Below are 27,484 nucleotides of genomic sequence, written 5' to 3' on the forward strand. Positions count from 1 at the left end.
AAAACTGGCAGAATTGAAGTCAGTTTGTCGGGTCCAGACGCGGAGTTACTGCTCAGACACATCGCAGAACCTGTTCTCTCCACAAAGGTGAATCCTTCGGTCCATTCGTCCTGAAGTGTACCAACTCATTATCTTTTTTTTCTTTTCGCCATCTTATTCCTTTAGCATTAGCTTTGAGCTAATGACCGAGCGGGCTGATTCAAAAGGGGGCGTTGACCTATTTCCGCAGTAACGGCCAACGTAAACCGGTATTATCCAATCAAAATTGCTCCTGGAGCCAAATGCAGCTCTTAACAGGAAATGAGCAGTAAAAAAATAATCGATGGATGGATAAAACAAGCGAGAAAATTTTGTTTTATCTGCGAGCTAGATGCATTCATCAAAAGAGCCATAGGTTCCCGAGCCCTGGTCAAGGTTTTATAGCGTATTTTTATTTTACACCAAATGAATTGTAAATTATTTCATTAAAAAATGAAGTTGAACACACGTATCCATCCATCCAATTTCCCGAACCGCTTGATCAATAATTTATTGAATTTTATATTGATTCACAATGTAATCTTTGATTTGAGAATGTACATGTAAAAGTGTTTTTTTTTCCATTTTGCACAAAATAAAGGAACTCATTATTTGATCCAATCATGTTAAATGTTTTCAATCGGACATTTTCATTTCACATGTACATACAAATAGCATGTTCCTTTTAAAAACGTGTTTCCAATTAATTTCCATAATGACGTTGTGTAACTACATTTCCATTTGCATCGATGGTCCAATTCCAAACCAAAAAAGGAGACTTTGTTTCATTGGGTCATCAGGTTAATACTTTATTTTTGTTTGATTGCAGCAAAGAGACAGAAATGGGGGGTGGGGGTGGGGGGGCATCAAGAAGACTTCGGAAAAGGAGACTACAGACTTTGGGAAAGCTGAGGCTACGAGCCTTTGTATCAAATCTAAAGACAAAGTCCTCAGGCAACATAAAAACATCTCTTTTTTTTGTGTGTATTTTCTTTCCAAAAAAATAAGGGACATATTTCGAGGGTTCTCTATGGCACAGTATTCTCCTAGACATGATACACGATACACCCACCCCTGCCCCCCCCCCCAAAAAAAAGTTTAGCCGCACCTCTACATCTATGAACAGCTTTATAGCAGACAAAGACGTGAGATCTCTCTCCAAATGATATCAACAGAAAAAAAAAATACCCCAAAACCAAGCCACGTTCATTTACAAATCTAATTTCTTATGCCGTCGCAAGGCACCTCAACATGGGAAATCTGGCAGATCCACGTCTTGACTCGAGAGAATTCTTTAAATATCAAAGCAGAGGCACATTCATTTCAACGGAAAGGTACAGCAGACAATTGCAGAACACCACCGGTGTCCGGTCCGGTCACGACGACACCAGGCCATTTGCATGCTTTTGGTCTGTATGACACCAGAAAACTGTGGTCCGGGAAAAAAAACAACAAAAAAAACAAAAACACAGCTACGGGGAATGGATCGGAGGAATATTGCGTCCGTCAGATACAGCGAGGCTTTTCCTCTTTTCTTTGTAACAGAGAAATCAAAAGCATCATAATAACGAGAACAACGGCCGGCCCGTTTGGTGAGCGACTTTGCGGCTTTTGGTTTTTCCTCACACGCTTTGACGTTTGCCCCTGGGGAAAAAAGGAGAGAAGAAGAAGAAGAAAAAAAGAAGACGGCCGGTAGAATTCGGCCATCTTGGGCCCTCGGGTGAGAATCGGAAAAAGTCACACGTGGAAGTTTGAGACGGGAACGGACGGGGGTGGAGGGGGTTGGCGAGGGGGGGGGTCAAGAACCCCCCCCCAAAAGAAGCTGTGCGCACAGTGTCAAGATTGATCCGAGCAAGAGAGACGGTAAGGAAGCGAGTAGCGCTCATGCTTTTTGTGGAACCCAAGTTTACTGACGTGTGGCTAGCGCTACTGTATATATGCATACCAGACTATGATATCGTTTGGCTAAAAAGGTTATTTGGGTGAAACAAACAAAAAAGATGAACTGAAAGCGCGTCTCTTATCGAAAGCCCTTTGAGCAGATCGGACGCGGCCTTGATCTCCAGCCACGAGTTAGCCTCTTTCTCCTCGCTAGCGGAATGAGCTCCCGTACGATCCTGTGAACACACACACACCAAAAAAAAAACCCCCGGTCGGGGGTGAGTGGGGGGGCATTATACAAGGGGCTTAATAAGAAATAAAAACTGTGTTTCACATTGTTTCAACGTTGAGCAGTACCCAGGCAGTAGCTAGGGGTTGTTTGGTGCGCATTTCAGGCACAACTCAACTCAATATGCTTCATGTATTGCGGTAGAACATTGTCCAAAAAAAATCGTTTAAAAAATAGCTTACTAAAACGACTAAAAGTGCGTATAGTGCAAGAATGGGATTTGGGAAATATGTATTTTTTTTGTTTTTTTTAAAGAGCGTCATTTTGAAGCTGCACTTCTACTGTGATCGGTATGCTTCGATTCACGCTGCGCAAAAAAGGTCAAACCGGGGCAACCGGAGCATACGCAAGCTAGTTTCGACACGGGTGTGTGTTATTCACGGGATTTGAGCGATACTCCAAATGACACGAGAAATTTCTCCTGGTCGTCGAGCGCTACGCCATCTTGACAAGAGCTACCGTCGAGATGTGCCTGATGATGACGCATGTGTGGAAATCTTCATTTGAGATCGAGAGTTTGCTGCTGGCTTTTCACATCTCGAATCCTCCTTTTCACTATTTGCTCAACTGCTGCTCCTTGTGAAACGAGTGATTTGAGTTCACAGCCGCCGGCGCTCACGTTTCTTTCCAGTCAAAACGAAAAGACGGTTTTTCTTTTTTTCGGAATGCCCCCCCCCCCTCACCGAACCCTCCCCCAAAAATTCAGATTTTTGTCAATAGACAGCGAGTACCCTGGAAAACACTCGCATCTCAAGCTCAGCCGGAGGAGTAGTTGTCAGACGGCAGCGAATGCAGTTTTGCTTGACAAGTGACGTGTGTCGCGATGGGAACACGGCAGTAGTGGGACCAAAAAACAACCCCCCCCCCAAAAAAAAATGGCCTCCCTAACGAGGACAAAGAGCATCCAGGTCCCTGGATCTCGAGGCTTTCGACGAACTGCTCAAAGGGATTTTCCCAGTCTACCATAATGCAGCTGTACTTCATGTTACATTCATATTTTTCGGTTGAGGCCTGGCCCCCGCCCTCAAAGTCAGCTCCGCGGGAGGGGGGGCGGGGCTTGCCCAACAATATCATCGGACATCGAGGAGATACTGGAACAGAAGCACACGGATGGGGAGGGGTGGGGGGGGGGGTGTCCAGGAATCACTTTGGCTGTTGAGCTCAACCTCATTTTCTCGAAACGCAATACCCTGACTCCATTCAAACTGTTTACTCCGTCGACTCCAAGTGGGGAGTTTGGAAGGTGGGGGGGCGGCATTGCATTTCCTCTCTTTTGTCAAGAAAGTGAGATGAAGAAGGGAAGTGCAAGAGTTACCAGCCTGCATTTCTTAACCCAGTGACCAGCTACATATCCAAAGCAGCTACATGTGCCCCCCCCCCCGCACTCCTGACGCAACTATCTTTGTGAAACTAGGCTATACACATCCTACAGTGTCGTCTGGCCACACAAAGTCACACGGTGTGCACTCTTCCGGACGACGTCTCCCTTCTGCACGCCGGCGATAAGGGGGGCGGGGGGGGCGCATTCGTCGCAGCGCGCGACCTACGAGCTGTCCTCCACACCAAGCGCAGCACATCTGGGGAGGTTCCTGCCCGTACGCTTCACATTCACGACTCACAAAATCGGGCGTCGGGGTGAGATTTTAGCAGCCAGAGTTCAAATGTAAAGGGGATTCCCGCCCTCCCCCCAGCCCCCCCGCCCATCTGAGATCCCCAACGTTTTGCGAGCAGTGCGAAAAACTGGCTTGGAGTCGCTTGGCTCTCAGGCGCCGGAAACACACCCTGTACGCAGTGCTTATTGGAATAGTCACGATAAGAGCATCAAGTTCTAGAACTACGACACACGACGGCGAAAGATCAGAGATCAAAGGTCACGTGATACGACGGCCACGCCCCTTCAGTCCCCGCCCGCTCCTAAAAGAATCCCTTTTGGGCACTCTCCTACGGTTTGTGAGCGCCGCCGTCTCGTTGCTTCTTGCCACCGGCGTAGAAGGCGGGGTCGGCCACCAGGGGGTGCGGCGCCGCGCCCGCGTAGGGCCCCGCGCCGTAGTTGAAGATGGCCGGCAGGAAGGGCAGAGGCTCCGCCTTGTCGGCGCCGGGCGCCACCATGTTGAGGGCCACCGGAAGGGCCGCCATGTTGTACGGGTAGGCCAGGAGCTGGGAGCCGTAGAGGAGCTGGTACGGGTCCGGATAGAAGGGCAGCTTGGCCAAGTCGGCGCCGTTCGGGACCATCATCTTTGCCAGCGGGCCGAAGGGAAGCGCGCCAGTCGGGTAGGAGGTCGCCAGCAACTCGTCTCGCTGCTTCTTCGCCGGCCGGTAGTTGTCCGGCGCCATCGGGGGAAGGCCGTAATCCCGGCGAGCGTAGCACGCCGGCTCCTGGCGCTCGGGCGGTTTTGCCGGCCGGGGCAGAAGGAGAGCGTGGGCGGAGGGCCGGTCGCCCCCGCCGGGCGACGCAAGCCGCTCCGCTTCTCGGGCACGCTTAGCCGCAGCCGAACGGCAGGGGGAGTGCGCGGCGTGTCTGCGCGACGGTGGGGGGCCGTTGGGACCGGTCCCGGACTGACAGGGGATGTGCTGGGGGGACGGCGCGGGACTCAAAGGCTCCTCTTTGGGAACTAGCAGGGGCGTTTGCTCCGCCGGGGTCGCTTCAGTGCGCCGGAGCCCCTCCGCCTCTTTGTCCTTCGGCCTTTCTCGCCGCCCGCGGAGCGTTTGCCTCTCCATCTCTCTCTCGCGCGCGAGGATGGAGGACATGGTCAGGTCTTGCGCTTCGCCGGGAGACGTACTGCGCGATGGGGACCGGACTTGGAGATCTTGGACCGAGGGGGGTCCCTCGAAGCCGGCGCGCGCAAACGTGGTGCCGCGGGCCCGCCTCTCCCCGTCCATAATGACCCCGTCCCGCGTCGCGAATCCCCGCCCGGAGCCGTGGACGGTTGCCATGGAAACGGGGGGAGCGGCGGCAGCTATTCCGCTGGGCGGCGCCTCCGAGGAGGCGTTCGGGGCCGCCGGGCTGCGCGCGGGGCTCGCCGGCCCGCGTTTGCCGGCGGTGCGGTAGTCCAAACATTCGGGCCGGTTCATGACCAGCACGCTGTGGAGAGCAGGGGGGGGCGTGGCCGGGGCCAGCCGCGCTCTGGCGGGCGTAAGGTTGACCGGGCCCTCGTTGGCCTTCGGGCCGCCCTCGCCCTCGGGTCGCGGGTCCGCGCGGCGGTCCGGCGAGGACGAAGGCCCGGCGCTTTTCGGGGGGTCGGCGGTGGAATAGCTGATGACGGAGACGACTTGGCCTTTGGGAGGGAGCGCCTCTGCGTTGCCGACGGCGGCGGCGGCGGCTTGGGGCGGGGCCACGTCCTCTTCCTTGAATTGGTGACGACGGACGTGCCGGCCGAGCGCAGAGGACGTCTTGCAGACTTTGTGACACTGGGGGCAGGTGTGGCGCGACAGGGCCCTCCTGCTCAGGTGGGCGGGGGCGGGGCCGGGACGGCTCCAGTCGACTGGGAGCTCCTTTTCGGGTGCTTGTTGGGCCAGCTGCGTTTTCTGAAGGGCCCAGGAGGCGTCGGCGGGCTTGGGGTGCTGGATTCTCTGGTGGTCCTCCAACTTGTCCCTGGAAGGGAAGGCGGCTCTGCAAAAGAGGCACACGAACTCCAGGAGATGACTCAGCTCATGCTGGTCCCGCTTGCCGGAACTGGAGAACCAGCAGCCGCAGGTGGCGCACTCCGCCACGTTCCCGGCGGTCCAAGGCCGCCTTTTGGGTTTCGAAGGAGCGGCTGCGCCGGCGAGGGGAGGCCGGGGGGGCGGCGGCGAAGCGGCGGCGGCGAGCTCCGCGCGGTTGTCCTTGGCCGGTTTGGCGTCTATGGCGCATCCCCGCTCATCGGCCCCCGGCGGCTTTGCGCCCTCCCCCTCGTCGTGGTGGCGCGGCCCCCCGGCGCGCTTTTTCAGCCTTTCGGCTCTCCTCTTGAGCCGCAGGGCGCGCTTCAACTTGAGCTTTCGCTGCCAGCTCTTCAACCTCTGCAGGTGGGCTTGGGCCTTTTTCTTGGGCTTGTAGGAGTAGTACGGCCGCCACAGATTGTCCTCCGCGTCGTGGTCGCTCTCCGGCTCGCGCGGCTTTCGGCCAGAGTCGTAGTCCCGCAACTCGTCCGAGGAGTTGCCGGCCCCTCCTCGGCTGGCCCGCCGGCGGACGCGGGCGGCCTTGGCCGCTTTCTTGTCTTTGGGGGGAGAGCGGCTTTTGTCTCTCCTGAGGTCGGTCTCGGAGATGCTGCGCTTGACGATGGCCTCCTCGCCGATGCGTACGGTGATCTGGCACAGCGGGCCCGACGGCGACGACGACGACGGCGGCGGAGGAGGCGGCTCGGGGCTCGACGGCTCGTTCTTGCCGTGGGACTTTCTGGACTTGAAACACGGGCCGCCGTCGGATCGCGCGTCCGGCGTCGCCGCTTCCGAGTTGTCTCGGGACCGCTTGCCGTGGCCGTCCGCACCGTCCCTTGGCCTCTTGCGCGACCCCGAGCCGCCCTTGTGGGAGCGCCGAGCGACCGCGACGTCATGGGGCTGCTTTGGCTCGCCCGCGGGGGCCGGCTGCTCGCCGCGCACGATGACGGAGGACGACGCGGCGGTTCCGTGAACGATGACCGAGGGCTTGGGGTGACCGTACGCGATCACGGAAGGCGCACCGGACGGCTCGGCGGCTCTGTGGCTTTTGGTTTCGGGGCAGGAAGTCGGAAGCGGCCGGAAGCCGCGGGCCTCGCCGTGGCGTTCTCGATCTCGGGCTAAGTCCGTCTTTCGGGGGAACGGCGGCGACGGCGCGCACTCGCCGTCCGCCGCCGGGACGTCGCCGGTGAAGCGGTCGGGGTCGGGCTTGACGCTCTGAGGATGACAAGCCCCGCCCATGAAAGTTTGCAAGTCGGCGGGCGGCGGCGGCGGACGGGGAGGGTCTTCGGCCGGCGACACCAGCGAATGGCTGTAGGTCTTGTAGGGTCTTTTGTGAGAGCGCATGGGAAGGAGGCGGTAGAGCTTGAGGGCGTCGGCCTTCTGCTTGTAGCCGCCGTTGGCCGTCTTCTCGCTGGAGATGAGGCCCGGGTTGATGCCGTGGATGGCCTTCTGGTGGGTCTTGAGGTTGTAGTAGGTGGCGAAGGCGTCCCAGCAGAAGATGCACTGGTAGCGGCGCTCGCCCGTGTGCCACACCTCGTGTTTGGTGCGGTACTCGGCCAGGGCGAAGACCTTGTCGCAGAAGCGGCACGGGTACCTGCGGCGCCACGAGTGCACGTTGGAGTGCCGCTTCAGGCTGGACAGCGTCATGTAGGAGCGCTCGCACACCGAGCAGAAGTAAATCACGTTGCCGTCCACCACCTTGGCAAAATGGCCGCCGACGTTCTTCTCCGGCCCGGGCGAGCCGGCGTCCGTCGGCGCCTCGCCCGCCTCCGCCGGCTCCTCCTTCGGCCGCACGGCCAGGGCCGCCCGGCAGGAGGCCTCGTGAGAGTGCAGCCTCTTGCCGTGGATGAAGACTTTGCCGCAGAAGCGGCAGCCCGGGGGGGCGCGGCTCCCGCCGTGCAGCCGCATGTGGACGGCGAGCGAGGCGGCCGAGCTGAAGAGCCGGCGGCACACCCCGCAAATCAGCTCGGGCTCGGCGCCGAGGCCCTCGGGCGGAGGGGGGAGGTGGAGCGCGGGCGGGGGTGGGGGCGGGGGGAGGCCCGCTCCGTGCGGGCTCGGCCCCCCGCTCTTCTCCTTTGGCTCCGCCCGGTAGGCGCCCAGGCTGAAGAGGATCTGGGCCGTCGGCGAGGGGGAAGCCGCGCCGTTGAGCGGGCCGCGCCTCTCGTCCCAGCCGTCCAAAGAACTCGGCGCCGATCTGGCAAAGTGCGTCTCCGGAGGCGCTTTGGAGCACTTGAGCAGCGGCGGCGGCGATTTGATGTCCTTGGCGGTCATCGACGACGAGGAGGAGGGCGACGAGGACGGCGAGCCGTCGTGCCTGGGGGGCTTAAAAGGTCTGTGCTTGATGTCGGTGGTGGAGTCCAGTTTCCAGAGAGAGCCCTCGTCGGAGCTTTTGGAAGAGGCCCGGCGTCTGTGCGGGGAAGAGGACGACGCCCCGTTACGGCAATAGCCGGGCGACGTGGGCGAGGCCGCCAGGGGCCCGGCGCTCGCCGGGAAGCTGAGGGTGATTTGGGCGTTCCCGGGCCCGTCCTCCATCGTGGCGTCCCCTCGCCCGCCGCGCCTTTTGGCCCCCTTCATCCCCGGCCGAGCGGCCGCTTCGGCCCGGTTCCAGCCGGCGGGCGGCGGCGGGGAGGCTTCGGCGCTCCCTCGGGTCGACGGCGACGGCGGCGGCGAAGACGGGGGCGTGGGGCGCCGACTCTGCCGGCGAGGGTCGTCCTCGAAAGCCGGGCGGCGCTCACTCGGACGAGAGCGAATCGGGCCCGCGTGGAGGGGGTCCCACGCCTTCACCCCGGACACCATGACCGGCACCCGAAATCTGAAAGGAGAAGAAAAACACGGCGGGGGGGTTTCAGCGTTTGCCGCAAATGCACTCACGACACTTTGCTCGATGATGCCGAGATGAACGTCCGCAAACAAAAATGTCACGAAAGAGCCATCTCAATGTGATTTTTTTTTTTTGGGTGGTGGGGCGGGGGGGAGGATTCGGGCCTGTTCAGTTGAACATCTTGCCACAGTCGGATGGAGCCATGACTTGCACTTTTCGCTGGTAGAGCCTCTCACTGTTCTATCACAAGCCAGTGTGCTTTCATCAAAAAAAAAAAAAAAAAAGATGAGAAGCGAGGGGGGGGGTCGCAACTACTTGGACCCGGATCGAAATCACGATAAAATAAAGTCGAGCGTGACCCGACTGCAAAACTTGGCGCTTCTTCAACGACCAAAACCTTCAAGGCACCCCCATAAAAGAGAAAGAGAGTCACCGAGTCAACCGGGTCGCGACCTTTGAATCAAGACCCCGTATCGATTCGGATGAATGACCCGACGGCTCCTCGAAACTGGCGCTCGCTCTCTTTCCGCTCCGGCCTCGTCGGACATTCCTGGCGGGGGCTTCGTATCTGCTCGACAGGAATTTAACTCTTTCCGTTGTGAGGGAGAGGAAAAGATGAAAAGGGGGGGGGGAGGGGCCGCCGCGGGGTGCCAGTTGGACTTCAACCTTAAGGAGGCCCTGACGGCAAAATAAATACACAAATAGGAAAATCATACAATTTTGCACGACGTGTGACATTTATGCGATCCAAAGCGCTTTGCTAACCTGTGTGAGGTTTCGAGGCGCAACGGCGACCCCCCCCCCCCCTTTCTCAACCAAAAAAAACCCCAGAGGCCTCAAGCTCTTTCCTCTCCAAAGGACGACTCGTATCAGCGCCGTACTGACGATCTGAGAGACGGGCAGAAGGAGCAGCGCACCGGCCGTTTCGTTGACGCGATGATGTCAGGCTGTGACCGCACCGCTTCACGAAGCTTCAAAAGCGAAGGCGCAAAGTCATCACACAACTAAATCCTCGAGTAGAAAGCCATTGGAGTCGAGTCGCGGCGTACGCGTTTGCCTCGCCGCCTCCCGCCGGCGGATAGAACGCCGGACGAGCTCTTTTGCATTTTTGCCTCCGACCGCACGACGTTGCGCGGCTGCGTTGACAACTTGGGTAAAGCTATGACTTATTCACGAGGGGCAATTTGTCAAAGTAAAGTGCCGATTGGTACGCGGGCGGGTGTGTGTGTAGGGGGCGGGGGGGCTGCGTAAGAGCGCAAATGACGCGAGGAGACAAAAATCCTCAGTCATGCTTTGCCGCCTGCGTTTTCAAGCGGCCAGGAAGGCAGGCCGCTGTAAAATTCCACAGGCAGCACCCAACAAGCAGAAAGTAGGTCAGCACTGTTATTGCAGAGGAAGGCGCGAGAGGGAGAAAGAGAGACACAAGAAGAAGAGAAGAGCGGACACAGAAAGGCTGTGGCGGGGAATGGCGCACACTCCTTCCCTGCTCCCTCATCACCACAGAAAGCGCCGGCGCCGTCCATTCGCCGCCTCGTCACTGTCGCATAATCACCATGGGGGGGGGGGGGGGGGGGGGGCTGGGCCACGGCGGGGAAAAAAAAAAAAAAAAAACGCCGAAGCTGCCATCGACGAGCGCGATCGCTCTGCCATTTTTTTCAAAACGGAGCCTTGGCTCAAGCTAAACGCTAACGAAAGAAGTCGGGAACAAAAAGCAAAAGCGGACGCTGGCACCGTGGCAGCGATAAGAAGCAAAGAAGGCAGAAATAAACATGTGATGAAAGCGCGCTCGGGCCGCGGCAAAAGAACCTTTGCGTCAACAACGGGGCTGGATGACTGCAACGCGCTTGACTTGGGAGTCGGCCGATCCTCCATCAAGCGTTTCCAGTCGGTCCATAACGCCGCCGTCGCTCGCCTTTTGCCAGCTACTCGTATAAAGAGGGAGCGCGACGCTCCTACTCTGGCTCCTTTTTTAGAGTTTCCCATCTGAGCTCTCGGAGCTCCTGCCCGGCCGGGTGTCTCCGGTCCGCGGACGGGACATCATTCGAGGCGCCGAGACTCTGAGGGGGCCGCGGCCTTTTCCGTCTTTGGAATGAACCTTTTTGCCACCTCGCCGCCCATCTTTCAAAGTCGTCATTTAGATTCTCGGGCTTCGGACTCGGCATGAGACTTGTACGGCACTTTGGATGCAGCGATGGCTGTTTGAAAGTCCTCCACAAATACTCTTGACTTGACTTGATTTTGACTTGATTTTGAGTGGGGCTTTCTACCGTCATTATTCATTTGTTCTTCTTTTTTGCTCCGTGTGCAACACTTGACGTACAGCGGCGGTTGTTTTCAAACGCTTGAGAAATTCCAAAGACTTGATTTGGACCAAAGACCAGAGCGGGACCAGTCGAGGGGCAAAGTGGCCCTCGGAGCGCGCAAGGACGGCGGCGTTCTTCTTGGCGTAGCGAATCGCGAGGCCCAAAAGCCTCGGGTGATTTGGACTCCGTGCTGAACTGGCGAGGCGCCGGAGAGGAAAGCCCTGACGGCGAGCGCCCCGTTGGGCTGCGAGTGGGCGGACTCCGCGAGAGACGGCGCCCGGGCTCCAAATGTCAGCGTCTCATCTGGCGCCTGCGCCAGGAAAATGCCTGCCTGCGTGCCTGCGTGCGTGCGAGGCGAAGCGACGCGAGACGAAGCGACGCCGCCCTCCCCCTTCGCAACCGCCGCCCCCTTTGGCTATCCACCCCCCCCACCTCCCATTCCTCCCCCCCTGTGACGCACGCCGGCGCCGCGCGAAGGCGCAGGCTGCATGACGGCCGCGGCTGACCGAGGTACAAGCACGAGAAAAGGTCTCCCTGCCCGTCGCTTGCCTCCTCTGCACGTATCGACGTCGCGACCTTCGCTCGGTCGTTGCCGTCGAGCGGATATTTGAGCTCGCCGACTGAAATGGATTTTGAGGCAATCGGCGGAAGAAAAACAGCGAGAAGCGGTCAATGGCACTCAAACGACATCTTTTTTGGGTCCCTTTGTGCTTTCGATAAATCGACGGATTACAGGACGGACCTTTGACTCGTCGGTATTTGTTCAAATTTACCACAGAGAGGAAAAAAAAATCATGCGAGTGGACACCTTTCGGTTTTATTTTCTTTTTTTTTTTTAATTTCAAGCGGCCTCGGAGCAACTTGATCTGCCCGAGCCATGCAGATTTCCTGACATTTGACGATTAGCGATGAATTAAAACGACATCTGCTGAATAAAGTCGCTTCTTTTTGGTCCTCGATTGAAAATGTAAATGACAGACAGAACATTTAGTGCCCGACAATATCTTCTCCTGGAGTATTTGTTGAACTTTACAACAGAGGGAAAAAAACCCCCCAAAAAACTCGTATAAAAAAATCATCAAAAATAAAAAAAATCTCATTGTTATTATTGTCTTCTGTTCTCATGTGTTTGAAAAACAACAAAAACAACAACAAAACAAAAACCAACCAAATATCGGTTTGCCGCTTTTAAAAGAGCGAATAGCCGACGAATCGTGCCGTGTCTTGACATACAAGGGGTGCCGACATGCTGAGTTTATCGCGGCGTCCGACCAAGGTTACGCTTTGACTTGCGAGCGAGCCCTTTGAGATACGAGCCGCAAAAAAAGGCATCGCTCGTCGCAAGGTGACAAAGCTTTTGGCCAACACAAAGGCCACATCCACACATGACGAGAGCCTCCAGAATAAAACTGGCATACGTGCTTTATCCTCTGCAAAGAATAACTCGGTGACAGTGTACTACACTGCCCCCGGTGGCCGAGTCGCCCACACAATTGGCGATGCTCCTCCCCATCATTCTGAGATCTCGGAACTGTCGAGATGTCTCGCTTCGCGCAAATTCCTGCGCGTCAGGAACATTGTCTAGTTCGGATTTCTGAAACTTCGGATTCCTTCAAATCCAAACAGGAAGAGCGCATCAATTGTGCACGTGAACAAGCTTTTAGCCCTCAAAGACGGTTCATCCGAGCTTGAAGTTGCTCGATTTATCGTGAACCGGTTGCCAGCCAATCGCGGCGCGCGCATTCACAAAGGCCCATTTGAGCCGCGTTTCGGCGTTGTGATTTACGAGCCGTCCGTGAAGCCATCACGTCGGGTGCTTTTTTCAGCACGTTCCATGTGCTGGAGTTCATTTGAATAATAACAATGTAAGGACCTTCCCAACGTGGTTGTCGTTCACGACAATATTTTGATGGCTCTAACAGTTGTCCTACTTTTGCCAGCGCCGGCCGGCTGGTGTTCCCGCTAGCGTGCGTCATGTGGAGGTTTTCCAAAGAAGCAGCTTTGAGGAATTAGCGCTCCTCCCGAATCTGCGAGCGTGGACGTGACGCCGTGGCGCTCACCCCCCCCCCCGCCCCGCTGAAAACAACATCGCGCAAAAAAGCACAGAAGCGTGACCGCCGTGTTTGTTGCGTGCGGGGGGGGGGGGGGCTCAGCAGGGGGGGGGGCAGCATGCGGGATGGGGAAGGCGCCGCTCGGGCTTTCACTCCCGGACGGACCCGAACGGAAGCCGCGCTCGGTTGTCCGTCAACCCGGCCGCCGCCAAAGACCGAGCAGAACGGGACGGAGGGGACGAGATGGGGGTCGGGGGGGGCCACGCGCAGCCGCGCTGCGCCCAACTCGTCGGCACGCTGCGACTTCTCTGTAGAGACGACGGCAAAGAGCTTCCTGAGATGATTTCCAAGGCAGAAGCCGTTCCCATTTCAACAACAAAAAAAAAAAAAACACGCCGGGAATTTGGTGGCTCACAGTTAGCGGAAAGCCAATTCGGGAAGGGCGGCGCCGTGCCTGCCTTGGCTCGTGATCTCTTCACCAAAGTCGGACCAAAAGCATTTGAAACGCTACACTGTAAAAAAAACAAAAAACACAACTGGAATTTGGTTGGAAGCCGTCATTTCAGTTGGAACCGCTTCAAAACGACGCAGCGCTATGTCAAGTTAGCGCAACAAAGCAAGCGAGCCGCGTGCCCCGAAACAAGTTGTTTTTACGGGAATTCCATCTTGGGAATAGTTCAGTCCCGTCAACTCAGAATTTGTGTGAAAAACGCGGCACGAGTTCCAAATTTTTGTTGAATTACCCAACTTGAATTTTTCCTCAAAATTTGTTGCCTCACTCAACTTTTTGGGGGTACTTTTTGTTCTTCGCAGTGGCTTAAAAATCGTCACGTTTTAAAGTTTGCGGTCTATTTCTGGTCGAAACCACGATGGCAGGAAATCCTTTTCGCTTCTTGGCAGTCGGGAGCCGTGGAGGGGGGGGTGGGGGGGTCAACCGAAACCACGCCGAAGCGACAGCCCGACCGTGTGCTACGTCTCTTTGCCGCCCACCCATTAAAATTAAAAAAAAAATGTTTGCAATTGCCCGCAGATGCCGCAAAGCACTTTTTCTGTTCGACAAGGCTACTGCTTGGTGAAATTAAGCTCCTCCCCCTCGTTTCAATACAGTTCTTGGTGCCAAAGCAACACGTTTATTTTACATATGGCTCCCTGATGAGAACAAAAACAGTGAATAGGTTTGTCCACAAAAAAATGTGGTTGCCCACAATTTCAAAATCAGAATGGAATGTTTTTTTCTCCAATTTTCCACCTTTTTTTTCCAACACGTTGACTCGTTACAACAAGAGCCTATCCCAGCTGTGTTTGGGCAGGGGGCGGGCGACGCCCCCAGCTGGCTGCCAACCAATCTCAAAATCGGCTGTCGGATTTTGAAGATATATTCTGCCAATATTGGAGCGAACAAAACTCCAGCTGGTTCCAAGCCTCATGATTCCAGTGAGGCCCCCCCCCCCCCAACGTGCTCTTTCCATAGAAGCCTTCTCCTCACCTTCCATAAGCTGACACAGCGCATTGATGACTGCGGCTCTCCTTTCCCACATGCGAGGGCATAATAGGTGTCCGCAATACGGCGAGTATTGGCGCCATAGACACACGCACTCACACAAAATCTGGGACGCACAAAAGGAAGCAGTTGGCATCCTTCTTCCTGCATGTTTTGGGAGAAAACAACGATAGCGATTCATTGGGATCGATTTAATCAGCTGATATTTTAAAAGAGGCCAAAAATGGCCATGTTGTTGTTGTTTTTTTTACACACGTTAATACACGACAAAAATCAACGATAATGACATTCTCACCCAAAAGCTTGGCCGATATTTTGACACTTTTTTTGCAGATCCAGATATATTACCAAAAAAAAAATGGTCGTGCAGCAAACGCGTTCTACAGATTGTGCCGACAAACTGGAATTTGGAGGGTCAAAAATGACTGTCAAGAAATGATGTTCGTGGAAACGCAGCGATGAAATAATCACTTGAAGTGGAAGCGGCCTACCGATGATGAGGTGGCCCTCGGATCGGAAAACAACATGCGCGAATCCCAAAAGTTTCCGAGCTCCTCGGCTAAAGCGCCAAGACAAAAAGATCACATCTTCCCCGTGACCTCGATCCCGCGCATCATACTTTCCATACGTTCATTGTAGGGGGTTGGGGGGGGCTCGGAAACCATGGAAACCATGTAAGGCTAGTGGTCGGCAGCTGACGCCTGACTGTTTTGGTCCCCCCCCCCCCCCAAAAAATACAAATAAATCGCCCAAACTGCTCGCTTGGGCATCCATATGCCCTCCAACAACAGTCTGCTAAAATGGACGACGCAGGCACACGGGGCGGCCCACGACCAAAACAAGCCAAAGGAACACGGAAAGACATGTGCTGGTTGGAAAGGGGGGGGGGGGTGTGGGGGGGATGTCCCACCGCCGAGTCCCTTTCAAGCACGTTCTGACCTGTCAGTCCCCAGTGGAGATACGCCACCCGCCTCGCAACGATCCAAAAGTTTCAGCGTCCGCCCTCGGTAAAAAGAAGTGCGACAGAGGGCCGAGGATGAGCTCGACGAAGGCCTCGCGACGTGCGCGCGCACGCACGAGCGCACGCGCGCACGCTCCGACGACCGTCCGCGCGCACACACCCACTCGCGCTCACGCCCGACTCACGCATGGCGACAAATAAACACAAATGGCCAGCTAGCTCCCTCACCCCCCCCCCCCCCCGCCCCCCTCCACCCGCCTCCTGCTCACGCGCGGAAAAGCAGGAAAGGCAACCGAGGGCTGGGCTGACGACACACAAGTCGTCGGCCTCTCTTCCGCTTATTCTCCCTCTCCGGGTGCCGGGAAGGCGAGCATAGAAGGAGACAACGTACCTCGGAAAGCCTCCTGCTGCATCTCTGCTGCGATGTGTTCTCTCCCCCCCGCGCTCCCCTCTCTCGCGCTCGCTCGCTCGCTCTCGCTTTCTCTCTCTCTCTCTCTCTCTCTCCCGTCCGTCTGTGGTCGAGAGAGAGGAAGGGAGGGAAGGCAAGAGAGCGAAAGAGAGAGAGAGAGAGAGAGAGAGTACACAAGCGGCGTATGAAGACAGGGCAGGAGCGATTCTCACACCCGAACTTGCCCTCTCTCCCGCCATCTCTCTCTCTCTCTCTCTCACCAGGTTTTACCTCACACACACACGCGCACGCGCGCGCATACACCACTCGGAGTGTTTTTCCCAATTCCCCTTGCAAGTGACCCCCCCCCTCAAAAAAAACCCCTCCTCCCCTCACACCCCACCCAACTGAATCCAATCTTCTTTTTATTTGGAAGTGTCGTTCCCCCCTTTTTCCCTCCCCCGCGCACACGCACAAACGCACGACTTTATATACACAAAGCCCGACGACGGGGCGAGGGAGGGAGCGGCAGAGCGAGCCGCGAGGACGCCATTTAAGCAGTTTGTCACGAGCGCGGCGAGTCCCCAAAATGGCTGAAAACAAACAGGAACCGCGCCAAGTCGCAAAGACCCCGGGAGAGAGGACGGACGGACGGACGGGGGGGGGGGGGGGAGAGAAAGAGAGAGAGAGAGAGAGAGAGAGAGAGGACAAAGTGACGGCAGGCAAATGGCGGCGGATGGGAATGCGCTTGTGAAGCCAAAAGTTGGAGAAGGGGCGGGAGGGTCAAATGGAAACGGGACGTAAACTGGGCAGGTTGCGCTTGAGTGGCCCAAGTCCATGAACTGATCAGGTCCAGGGGGAGATAGCGCCTGACTTGAAGGCCAGCGCGGTCGGCAGTGCCCGCATGAATTGAAGCCACCAAACATGTCTTGACACAAGGTGGCAGTAAACTGGGTTGTACTCGCTTGACAGCTGAGGCGGTTTGGCCCTTTCAACCCGCCACTCGCACCAAAAGTCGATGTCCAACTCAACGTACAACGGGGCGAGGGGGGGGACATGCAATTGAAAACAATCAAAGTACTTCCGCTCACTGCGACCTGAATGCGAACAAGCTACATGCTAGCTAGCTACAAGCTACATGCTTGAAATCATCCAAAAACGGCGCCTCTAAGTGCTAACTGCTAGCTGCACCGTTTTTGGATGATTTCAAGTCACCCCATGACAAGATTTCCGAGAGCTCAAAATGCTGAGTCTGCTTGGAATGGCCCCTCCACCTGACATTTAAGTGATATCGGCCATCGAAAATCTGCTCCAAAAACACCTCAGAGTCAAACAGTAACAATTCTTGTTTCCGCTTGCATTCGAGGGAACGGCCCACTCCGATCGGCTGACAAGTTTCAGCCAAAAAGATCCACCGGGCCCAAATTCCGAAATGCCCGAAAAACTCGACTTCACTCTCGTGTGGATGGAAGATTAGCGGTAAGAAGTCAATGGGTTTGAAGCGCCCTTAACATTGGGGGGGGGGGGGGGGATTCCAAAGCCGGTGTCCGCTTGTCACGTTGCCATTTAAAGCAACGGATACTTGAACACAAATGGGGGATAAGCACACGAAGACAGACAATAGGACGCTACGGAATACAAGAAGGCCCGGCGGAGTGAAAGCAGCGCGTGCGCCGACGACGACATTCCTTTCTGCGCAGCGGCCGTCAACGTTTGCCGCCGTGGTTTCCCGGCGCCGCGGCGCGGGCGTCAAAAGAGCAGGGCCGCGCGTTTTGTCAGCGACGCTCTCGGAGGTCGGCAGAGTCACCGATATTACAGCCACTTACTGGGTCGCAGAAACCGGCTAGTCCTCTCTGTGGCTTCAAGGCCGTTTTACTCAGGAGCGCCTCCCCGTGGCAAAGGCGGGCGCAGCAGCAGCAGCGGCAGACGGATTCGGAGCGCAGCGTGAAATGAAGATCAACATCTGATCAAAGTCAGCGAAGGCCCGTTTAGTCGCGCAAAGATGATCCCGAGCGAGGATTTCGCGGCGTTGGGCTGCGTTCGGAGGGATTTGGTCAAAGAATCGCAGGCGTCGACGCCAAAGCCGTTCGAGTCTGTCGGGCTGGCCATCTCGGCAGCCCCCGCCCCCCCCCCCCCCCCTCGAATCCACCAAGTGAATCCTGACGCCGGCCATCCGGCCGGCCGCCCGCCTCCTGCCCTTTCCCTCTCGCTCCCTTTCATCGCTCGCTTTCTCCCTCGCGCCCTCATTGTGAGCCGCCGGCGGCGCGCTGGTCGCCATGGGAACCGCTCTGGGATTGGGTGTTGTTCCTGTGACCTCTCTGGCGGCTCTCGGGAGTTGGAGGACAAACTTTTTTTTTTTTTTTTTGCCACCCACTGCCAAATCGTTCACTCCCGCGCAGGTGCACGTGACGACGAACGACATCCCGGTGGAAAGAGCCGAGAGAAAGAAAAGCGCGACGTTTGTAAGAAGCGGCGTGCCCGGCGGCAAAGACAATAGCTTGAGTGTGCGTGCGTGGCGAATGCGCACGCGTGCTCGCCATCAGCTGCGCCATTCAGAGCGCCCCCGTCGTCCGGCCGCCCCTATTCATGGATCTTTGGCCCTAACGTGATCACGGCTTTTCATACTGTGCGACCAAGCGACATCTGAACGGCGAAAGGGAAAACAACCCCCGCAGCAGCCCCCGCCCCAAAAGAAAAAAAAAAGAAAAGAAAAACACAGGCGAGCAGGAAGCCATCTTCTCTGACAACGTGGAGCCGACCAGCCCGCCAAGGTCGCACCATAAATAGAAACTTTAGTGAGAATCCACTTGCCGTATTTGAACAATGGTCCGTTCAGTCAGGAAAAGTAATCGAAAACGCATTGAAACCAATTCAAGGTTTTTTGGGGGGGGCAGGGGGGGGAGAATTTACACAAAGGACACGGCAGCGAGACGCTTTAGCGGTTAGCACACGTGTTAGCCACTCACAGCTCCGAGGTTCCGCGCTCGATTCTCCGATTAACCGAATAATGCAAAGAGGACGACCCTCGCCGCAAATTTCTCCGGCCGCGATTTGGCGGCTTGGCCGTGTGAAGATCCGCCGCGTTCAAGCAACTGCGCTGCCTGAAACACTTGGCACGCGTGTCGTCTCGGCAAAAGTAAGCAGAGCTGCGCGGACTGAAGGATGAAGCACTTTGACCAATTTGGCAGCTTGATGACGAAGCGCTGCCTCCACAAGACAAAACAGAATCTGTGCCGTCTGGATGGGGGTTCTTGGGGGGGTGGGGGGGGCGTGGAGACCTAGGCCTCAAAGCCTGTGGAGGGGTGAGCAGTGGCTGATGTTGTTGCCCTCAGAATCTTGACTAATATGATTATTAGTCTTTTTTTTGTTGTTGGTGTTGACATCCCCCCCCCCATGACTGCCCGAAATATGGCGAAAAGAATGCCAATTTTGCAAGATTTTTTTTCTCTGGTGACGCTGAGCAAATTCGAAAGAGCAAAGTGCCGTCACACAGTCAATTGCTTTGCCACATTTCTGTTGCGCGCATTAAAAGCTGCCAAAAGTCTCCATCTCGGAATTCGCCGGCATTCCAAATAGAAATATGGGCCTCAGAACGGCGCCATGTGGCGCCCTCGTGGAAAGCATAGCGACTATTAATCTGGACCAAAAAAAAAAAGCGCGTCAGCCGCATGGCGGAAAGACATTTGGGAAGGACGCGACATTGCGAGCTAACGTCATCCTTTTCGCAGCGCGGCGGCCCGCTCAACGATCACACGGGCCGAATGTCCAACGACAAGGGCGCGCCCGAGCGGGTCAAAGCTTTTTCCTCATCCGAAGGCCGACGTCCAGCGAGCCGGAGAGAGAGAGAGCGCGCCGGTCGCAAAGAAATGAAGAAATCAAGGCTGAGGAGAGATAACATAAAAATAGCGCAGCCTCTGGCCCAATTTGAGCAGTGTGACGGCGCCGGCGCTCGAGATGAGGTCTTCCCGGCGTTTTGGTGTCGCAACTAGGAACACAAACGCCAAAAACCGAGGACGGCGTGGCACGTCTTCCGCGATAACCCGTCATTTCAAGTGGCGCTTGTTAGACGGGAGGCGGGCAGATGAAAGGTGGGCGCATGCGGAGCAAGCCCGTTCAATTTCCTCTGTTCAACGACATCCTTCTCCATCCTGCGCGGAAATCAGCGTTAGCGCCTCGCACGTTCCGCATTTCGCACCTCATCAAAAGGCACCCGAAGAGCAAAACTGAGACTCAAGCATCAGCATACGTGACGAGAAGGAGAAGAACCACAAAGACGGTTCCAAAAAAAACGGCGGCGGCGGCCACGCTCGATGCTAAGCTCAGCCTCGACACAGCTAGCGCGCGCGACGCTCCGACGAAGCGCTCGGGGGTGTCGATGACACTTTCCGCCGGCGTCGAAGCGGAGCGTGTCCGACTTTGAACGGCGAAAAACAAAAAAAGGAGCGGCTGCCACGCTAAACACATCCAGAACCGGAAATGAATGAACTTTCCGTCGCGCCAAGAGGGACGGCCTACAAGCGGAAAAGCACATTCATGGGCTTGGAAATATTGATCAGCAATGTTATTTGTTTTCACAACACAGTCCGGAGTTTGGACTTTTTTAGGTCTGCGAGCAGTTTCATTTATTTTAGCTTTGCTCTTGGAGAAGAAAATTCTGTTTGTTGCGATTTGGAGAAATTAAAAAAAACAGTAGGATAAATAAATAATGATCATGAAATCAAAGTTTGCTTGTTATGTTGTCATGTTTGTTGTTGACTAAAAATCCTAGCTTCAACTCGCAGGGGGGGATAGGGGGGGGGGAATGCTCCACAAATGAAGTCGTTTGCCCCTATCGGAGTCAAAGCGTCCGGCCGCTCAACTTTTCTCTGATGACAATTTCGAGTCTTCGGCCAACTCGACAAGAATGTTGGCGCAATGTGCAAGGAAGCCGGAGCGCCCGGAGAAAATCCGCAACACAGCGGGGAGGGCCCGAGTCCAGATTGGAACCCGGGGCTGTTCAAATGTAGCGCAGACGAGTGACTGCGGATGGGGGCGGGGGGGCGGGTTATTTCCCCCCCCCCCCCTACCCCCCCTTAAGGCCCCGACGGAGAGCCATCGTTTCTCTCGGCCGGTCGTGAGCTGTTTGAGCCAGTTTCGCCAAAAGCCTCAATTGCAAATGACGCAACGAATCACCACGTTTTGCCCTCCCGAGCGCAGGCGGCGTCGAAGCGAGCGACGCCGGAGCGTCAGCAAGCGTCCTCCGCGACCTCGGGAGAGAGAGGACGAGCGCGCATTCCCGGCTGACTTGGACGCTCTTCGCGAGTGGGCGGGACCTAACCTGGGAAAAGACCCAATGTCAGCGCTTTCTTCGAGAGGCTTTTCTAGGCCGAGGCCGAGGCAGCTGTTTTTGCGGCCGCTACGCCGCAAAAAAAAAATGTGAGGGTGCCGAGGGCACCGACAGACGGACCGCGTCATTTCCAAGGTCGTTGTTTGTTTGTTTGTTTGTTTTTTCTCCTTTTACTGCCGGAGCTCCAATCATTGGTCCAAAATATCCATTCATTCCGAACTTATAACCCAAGGCACCGGCTGACTGACGAAACTCGGGTGACGTTTACACTCAATTCACTGCGCTTCACACGCCCGGCGCAAGATGGCGGCAGCGAACTTCACAACTTCCGGCCACCGGCAATTCGTCCAAGTGCCCTTGCAGTGGAGGCACGTTACCAGTCGGTGGCAGCAATGCTCCGCCGGGCTGGATTGCCAACCCCCTCCTTCCCCTACTTCAACTATACAGAAGAAGAACTGTGAGCGCCAATCTGTGAGGCGCAATCGTTACTTGTGCTCGAGGGCTTGCGTGGCAAGCAAATGCGATAATAATAATAATAATGATAATAATAATAATAATAATACATTTTATTTCTAAGCGCCTTTCAAGACACCCAAGGACACTTTACAATAACAAAAAACACAAAACAATACGGGTTGAGCAGCGGCAGCCAAAACGCGCCAGCGTTCACTCAACCCGAAAAACCCGCAATGAGCAAATAGCTTAAGGAGGCTGCCAATGCAACAACTGCACACCCTCCAAGTTCAACCAATGAATCGGCGTTCTTCAAGATAGCCCACACCCTTAAAATGTGACTTTTCTGGGGTCTGAAAGCCCCAAATGTAAGAAATTGCAAAGGCAACAAGCCATTCAGCACATTAATCATTTTTCTTCAACGATTATGTTTTTATGATCGTGAGAAGCCACAATCAAAATCACAATTACATTTCGATTGATTGCCCAGCCCTAATATTGAGTGGAAATATCGGAGTTGATGCCAAATAATCTTCGGTCTCATGAGGTAAACCGAAGTATTTTATGACAAGAAGTGTGAATATTAGAAATCAAAGTGACAGCACGATAGTGTTGAGTGAAAATGTTCTTATTTGAAAACAGCAGCCCCGATCCCAAAAAAGAACAAAATAAATAATGCACGTTTTTTAATCGGGCCAGACCGAAATGCGTTCTTTTGAAGCCAATGCCGATTCTGATATTTGGCTAAATGAAATTCCGTTGCCCGATCAATAGACAAATTATTAATGTAGCTATATGATGAAAAAAAAGAACTTCTCTTTCTTCTCCAAGGGTTGTGTTGTGCAATGCCTTTGAAATTGTATTTCAGTGTTCGTGGATGAGGTGACGGACTGGCGAGCACGTCCGCCTCTCAGGGCAGAGGTCGTGGGTTTGATTCTGGCCTTTCTGTGCCCAATTTGCATATTCTAACCAATGCCCGCGATGGCTTATCTGCGGGTACTTTCCTCGCACATTTCAAAAACATGCGAGGCAGGTGAATGGAAGGCTGGAAATTGTGCCCAGGTGCGACTCTGCGCGCGGATGGTTGTTGTTTGTCTACGTGCAAGCCTCGCGATTGTCCGGCGAACAATTCGGAGTGCGGCCCGAAGTCAGGCCGGGATCGGATTATGGTGGGGGGGGGGTGTAGCTTGGTGGTGCATTTGCAATTCAAACTACTGCTAGAACAGCGCCTGCAGATGCCACCGGATGGGGTGACAACTGACTTCAACTTAGTTCCTTTGCCTCATTGGGAAAAAAGCGCCGTTGATACAACGAAGGGGATGGACCGTTCTTGACAGAACAAAATGCAAACGCTCACCTTTTGCGGCATCACTCGAGGGATTTGCATGTCAGATGCTGCGGATGGTGGGGGCTGACCTGCAAAAACAACACAGGAAGCCTCGGATTAGATGCGAAGGGCTCGCGCGCAGGTTCTGAATGAGGCCGCCGCGCAATTGCCGACGACTTCCACTCCATCTCAAACGCCGGTCGCGCAAAACACAATCGCTCGGCGGCGTCAAACCGCTGCTTTCGTAAGCGCGGGGAATCGAACGCAAGGGACCAAGAGGGGACTGAGCCTGCGCACGTTGCCAAACGAAACTGGGAAGGATAGGTGGAAAATAAAGTGGGGGTGGAGTGCGGGAGGGGGGGGGGGGCTGCGTGGAGGTACAGGGGACGGCCGGCTGCTTTTTCCACTGCCCAAATCAAATTAATTAGCTCCTTCATCTCCAGGCAGCTACTCGGGCACGCTGGCAAAGAGAAGCGAGTAGGCGGGGTGCGGGGGGGCCGCGCCAGAGGAGAGGGCGGCGGCAGCGTTGCTAAGGCAGGGGCCAAAGCATGCGCTGTATTTGCACCGTTCAGCGGGGCAGGCCGCAAAGCAAAAGGGAGGGGGGCGCGCAGTGCTCCGACGCGCGCACGGCTTGTTTTGCTTCGGGAGGAAGTGGCTGCGTGCACTTCCTGTTTCGAGACGGCCTGTGCTTTGAAGGCCTTTGTTTTGTTTCGCATGCACGTCGGGCCCCTCTGGGACAACAACGACGACAACAAGAGTCATGAACTAAACTCTCAACATCATAAGGAGCAACACAAAAATATTTGACTCTCCAAATGCCATCAAAACAACCAAAATAGAGCAAAACTGAAAGCCCAAGTCTTGCTCAAAATGGTTTTCTTACTAAAAGCTATATTGACTGTTAGCTACTGTAAAACTATGTACAGCTTGATAATATTACGATATTTGGCAGATGTATTAATGTTCACTGTCAATGTCAAAAAATTAAAAAGAAATCTTAACTATAATTATTCGATAAAAATTATTGGTCATAAAAGGTCAATTAAAAATAGCACCAACACCAAGAAAATCCAAAATATGAGGGCGATCATTTACATATTTTCAAAGGTTGTACTGGACACGAACGAGTCATGCGCGTGAATATGGGTGCCACTTCCTCATCGTTTTCTCACCTGAAGTAAATGTGAAAATCCCCCCCCCGCCCCCCACCGAGTCAGTGCCCAAGGTAAAATGCAAACCATTTACAGACACTAAGCCTTTTATTTCGAGTGTGCCCCGAAAAAAGCTCAGAAAAGAGAGAGGAGGGTGATGTCCAGACAGAGAGAGAAAGAGAGAGCGGGCGCGATTGCCTTCAATGCTACATCACGCACTTTTATTCTGAAACACCCTGACGTGTCAACTGAGAGCAAACAAACAAACAAAACATCAACTTGTCAGAATTGGGGTGCCAGGGGAGGTGCAGGTGGACAAGAGGCCCGAAATGTCAAGATGCATCGTCATTCTTCTTCTTACCAGTTACAGGGGACAACCAAGAAAAACAACCAAAAGTGCATCGAGCTCTATGAATTGCGATGCTTTCATTTCCAGCACGCCCCCCCCCCCCACCCCACCCCTCTTCCGGCATTGATTTCTCTCGAGCCCAATTCGATGTTTCAAAGGTCATCAACATGCTCGCTCCGAGCCGGGAAAAGAGCGCCCCCCCCCCCGTTACGTTACGCGCATGCGCACTCTTCGCGGGAGTTAAGGCGACTTAGTTATTCAGATTGGGAAACATGAAGAACACGAGTCCGGTTACACAATTGCGCACGTCACGACGACGACCGGCGCTAATGCGGGGTGACGCACACCAAGCGAGCAGCGCGGCGTCGTCTCCTCGCGGCGTCCGCGCGTGCGACGTACCCTTGGAGCGGGGAGGTCGAGGAAGCGGCGTGATCCTCGCGTCGGCGCCCAGCAGCAACCCGGGAGGATTCGAGCGGACGCTTTTCGTCCGTCACAAGACGTTCACAAGGCGCCTTTGACTTCCAATGTCTGCTTTGGTTGCAGCGACCTTATTGGCACGGCAGAGGGCGCAAGCTTGCGCATTAAGCACCGCCCATTTTCGCCTTCGTCATTCGTATTGCGCAACAGCCGGACGTTGCTGTAGTTTAGCGAGACAGACATGGGAGGGCGCCCGCGAGCCAATAAATTGTGCCTTGTGGCGTCGCCGTGCACAAAATCGCGTTTAGTTCTCGAACGGTGTGCCAAAAGCAGGCATTATTTTGCGGGGTCTTGTGTACGGAGAGCGACTAGGTGGGATGGTTGGCAGGGAAGCAAGGGTAGGAATCGAGGAAAGGATGTTGGTCTTAAAAAGGGTGCAGGAAAGAAGGATGCATCGGTCAAGTACAGGTAGGAAGAAAAGAAACCGATGGTATGAAAAGGGTAAAGGACCCCTCGGGAAAACACCGACTCCAACCAGAAAGACTAATTCAAAGACTTAGAAACCTTATGTCTCGATGGACGACGTTCAACAGTTTATCAGAGCGGTAATGCAGCGGTGGCATACCGTGGGGACGTCCGCCCTTGCTCGCCGATCTCACCATACTTGCTGCACCTGCTGCGATGAAAGCAAAAAGCGGCCAATCTGTTCCTCGTCTGCAAAATTCCCAAACCACGGCAGAATACGGGAAAAACTTCAAAAGATGACAACAAACGTGATGCCAGTTCAATTGTCTTTATTCAAACTGAAAGTGACAAATAATTGTGACAGCTTTTGTCGTTGTATTTCGACACGAACAAAGTTTAATGGATGCATTGTAAAAATTCACAACCGACTTTTTAGCCCAAAAACACACAGCACGATGTATTCTTAGCCTGTAGATGCATGTCAACAACATGGATTGAGCAACAAGAAACAAATTAAACACACATGCTGGTCCAAAATGAGACACACACACACACAAGGTTAAATTAACTTTTTCAGGAGTAGTGGAACGTATGGCTTGACATGACGATTTCAACCCGATACCAGTTACCACAAACCTGAGCGCTGGTTTGAAAGCTGAACACTTAACTTCAAGCCCCATTCTGGAACACTAAATCTTGCTTGCATGATTTCAAATCTGAACGTTAATATTTTTTTTGTGACATACCTAGACGCTGTTGGAGGAAAGTGGCCTTCTTTCCTCCGTGTGTTTGTTGAATTTCGGATGAGGAGAATGTTGGTTCTTCAAACAGAGGCTGGAATTGATGAGCGGTTTCTTCAAAGCTTTTAATAACACAATATTCTGAGCATCAGTGAATTACAGACAATGGCTGCGGGTCACGAGGGCAAAGCAGGAAGAGAATCACATCATTTTTATATTATCAGAAGGGCGGTACTGAGGCACAAGTCTCGGCGCCTCAGGTCTGTGGACCGGACGTTGTTAGAAGTACCAAGAACTAAACTGAGGCTCAGAGGGGATGGAGCCATTTCTGTTGCTGGTGCCTCTCTCTGGAATGACCTTTCGGCAAGCCTCCTCGCTGCCCATCTTCAAAGCCCTGCTCAAAACTCACTTGTATTCTTTGGCATTCGACTCAGATTTGTTCTTGATTTTACATTTTGGTGCTTTCTACCGCCTCCATTACCGACTTGTCTTACTGTTTATTGTGCATGTTCAATTGCTCCATGTACAGCACTTTGTATGCAGCGATGGCTGTTTGAAAGTGCTCCACAAATACTCTTGACTTGACAACTTTCGTTTCTACTAAACCGATTCTCAGCTTGGCACATTCCAATGTTTGTGCGTCTCCGGCAGGGAGTATTTCAATTTTAAATGATGATTGTTACAAGGACGACAAGCTACACTGTGGGCATGGGAAAGTTATACAGCATGACTGAATATAAGCAGAATACAGAACCTTAGATTTCAAATTTTAACAGGTCACGGGTTTCAAAGTCTAGTCCTCGAGGGCCGGTGTCCTGCCATTTTCCATGTCCCCCTGCTGCAATACACCTGATCAGGATTATCAGGCTACTATGAGCTTGCTGCTGAGCTGATAGTTTGGATCAGGTAGTGATGGAAACCGAACTTTGACACATATGGACTGCCGCTATATAATGCTTACCCGCCTTCCTCTTGAGCTTTAGTATGGGGGGCGCAAATGTGATCAAATGGATGAGTGCCCACTTAACTGTATATTCGAGTAACTCAAAACATCCTTGCCTACTTTTAGCCAGCGGCGTGTATTTAGCAATGCCGGTATAGCGATAAGAGGCACGTCTTGCCACAGCAGACAAATGTGCAATAACAATAGTCTGCTAGCAAAATGGCTTCTGTATTCGACGGCTATTCCGAACCCTAATAAAAAGTGGCTCGGCAGCGTTGTCGTTCGACATCTTCTCAAGACATCTGTGAAATACGCCACGGGAATTCATCTCGTTTCGGTGCGCATCGTCCGAACCGGGATATTAACGCCGACTTTATCCCTTGGGCTCCATCTACACCCCCCCCCCCCGGCTAACTCCGCCATGTTGTAGCCACAGCTAACTCAACTCTCGTCGAAGTCGCCAAAGC

The 27,484-nt window shown here is 54.4% G+C and overlaps 1 protein-coding gene and 1 long non-coding RNA gene across 6 annotated transcripts; one reads left to right on the forward strand and one right to left on the reverse strand.

Moving 5' to 3' along the window:
- Window positions 1-814: 814 nt before the first annotated feature.
- zbtb4 (zinc finger and BTB domain containing 4) lies at window positions 815-25,043 on the reverse strand. 5 transcript variants are annotated; one of them, XM_052077947.1, is made up of 4 exons: window positions 24,848-25,043; window positions 22,983-23,036; window positions 15,850-15,970; window positions 815-8,633 (listed from the first exon to the last, which is right to left on the reverse strand). In XM_052077947.1, exon 4 carries the CDS (start codon window positions 8,615-8,617, stop codon window positions 4,130-4,132), a length of 4,488 nt encoding a protein of 1,495 aa, XP_051933907.1. In that variant the 5' UTR covers window positions 8,618-8,633; window positions 15,850-15,970; window positions 22,983-23,036; window positions 24,848-25,043; the 3' UTR covers window positions 815-4,129. The 5 variants fall into 5 exon arrangements, with proteins under 5 accessions (XP_051933907.1, XP_051933917.1, XP_051933938.1 ...); XM_052077957.1 differs by lacking the exon at window positions 15,850-15,970; XM_052077978.1 differs by lacking the exons at window positions 15,850-15,970; window positions 22,983-23,036; window positions 24,848-25,043 and adding an exon at window positions 17,673-17,969.
- On the forward strand, window positions 22,986-25,913 carry LOC127608714 (uncharacterized). The gene is made up of 2 exons (XR_007964312.1): window positions 22,986-23,029; window positions 25,484-25,913. It is a non-coding gene; the product is annotated as an uncharacterized LOC127608714 (long non-coding RNA).
- Window positions 25,914-27,484: the final 1,571 nt, after the last annotated feature.

Source organism: Hippocampus zosterae, chromosome 1 (assembly GCF_025434085.1).
Source record: "Hippocampus zosterae strain Florida chromosome 1, ASM2543408v3, whole genome shotgun sequence".
In the NCBI taxonomy this organism is placed as follows: Eukaryota; Metazoa; Chordata; class Actinopteri; order Syngnathiformes; family Syngnathidae; genus Hippocampus; species Hippocampus zosterae.